Source organism: Penaeus monodon, chromosome 21 (genome assembly GCF_015228065.2).
Source record: "Penaeus monodon isolate SGIC_2016 chromosome 21, NSTDA_Pmon_1, whole genome shotgun sequence".
Taxonomy (NCBI): Eukaryota; Metazoa; Arthropoda; class Malacostraca; order Decapoda; family Penaeidae; genus Penaeus; species Penaeus monodon.
In genome coordinates this window covers 19,243,641-19,244,646 of record NC_051406.1, presented here as the reverse complement: position 1 = coordinate 19,244,646, position 1,006 = coordinate 19,243,641, and the positions used below count along the sequence as shown (strand labels likewise).

The 1,006-nt window shown below is 45.6% G+C and overlaps 1 protein-coding gene across 1 annotated transcript in view; it reads right to left on the bottom strand.

The window, feature by feature from the left end:
* Positions 1 to 1,006, bottom strand: part of LOC119586304 (adhesion G-protein coupled receptor D1-like) — a gene marked incomplete at its 3' end in the record, with an annotated part of 16,586 nt that overhangs the window by 9,376 nt on the left and 6,204 nt on the right. The window contains 3 exon segments of the mRNA XM_037935010.1: positions 50 to 242; positions 474 to 583; positions 827 to 968. Coding sequence (XP_037790938.1) covers positions 50 to 242; positions 474 to 583; positions 827 to 968 — 445 coding nt within the window.

Here is a 1,006-nt window from a genome sequence, read left to right as displayed (position 1 = left end):
ATATATGCATACTTATACCAAGATATTACAATATCCCAAAATGTTATACCAATGTTTTCCGACGTTTTCGTATAGTCTAGTCTGGTCTCTCCGTCCAAACTGACTTTCTCTAGGAGGTCGAGGTAGAATCCTTCGAAGTCCCTGGCGACCTCCGTGGAGCCGGGCTTGCCCTTCGCCTCCAGCACGCGCCAGGTGTCCTCGCTATCGTCGTCCAGGAGGTTGCTTGTGGCATGGATGATGTCCTGGTGAGAGTCACACATTTATCGTGTTATTGCGGATTAACAATTCTGTGACTGCTGATCTGAAAGTCTTAAAATAAAATCTAGGTAGATACTTAAATTATCATTTGTGCGCAGAAAAAAAAACGTACAACTCATGAAGGAAAATATCTATGTTTAATGGCTCAGCGCAGTAGAGTAGGCTGAAAGAAACGCTGGGCAAAATCTTGGATGACGAGAGCGGCGACCGCTTACCAAGAACTGGGTCCAGTCGCTGACCGCGAGACCTCGTTTGACGTTCTCTGGGTTGGTGAGAGAAGACATGACAGTCTGGAGCCTTAGCGTGTTGTTCATTGCCCCATCCTCTGCCGGAAGGAAAGCAAGGACGTTTTAGTCATATTCGGAGAAAAGAATGAATGGGAATGTTCAAAGAAAACAGAGGTAATAGATAATGCGTAAAGAGATAATTAATTAATCATATACTAAGAAAAAATCAACTGTACGGATTCCGTCATTCGTGAAGTGTTTCCGTTATGGAATTACTTTTCAGCGCTCACACCTACTTTTGTGCTCCCCTCTCTCTTTTTTTTCCTCTTCCCTTCATTTACCTGTGGTGTTTTCGGGCCTGTGAGCGATGTTCATCTGGGACAGCACCTTGAATGCAGTCACGAGCTGCGATGGGTCTTTGAGGTCCGTTTTCTCGAGCATCACCTGGTATTCCTCAGGGTCGATGAAGCTCATTTCCCCCTTCTGGAAGTGCGCGGCGCAGGGAAAGGAAACATAAAGGT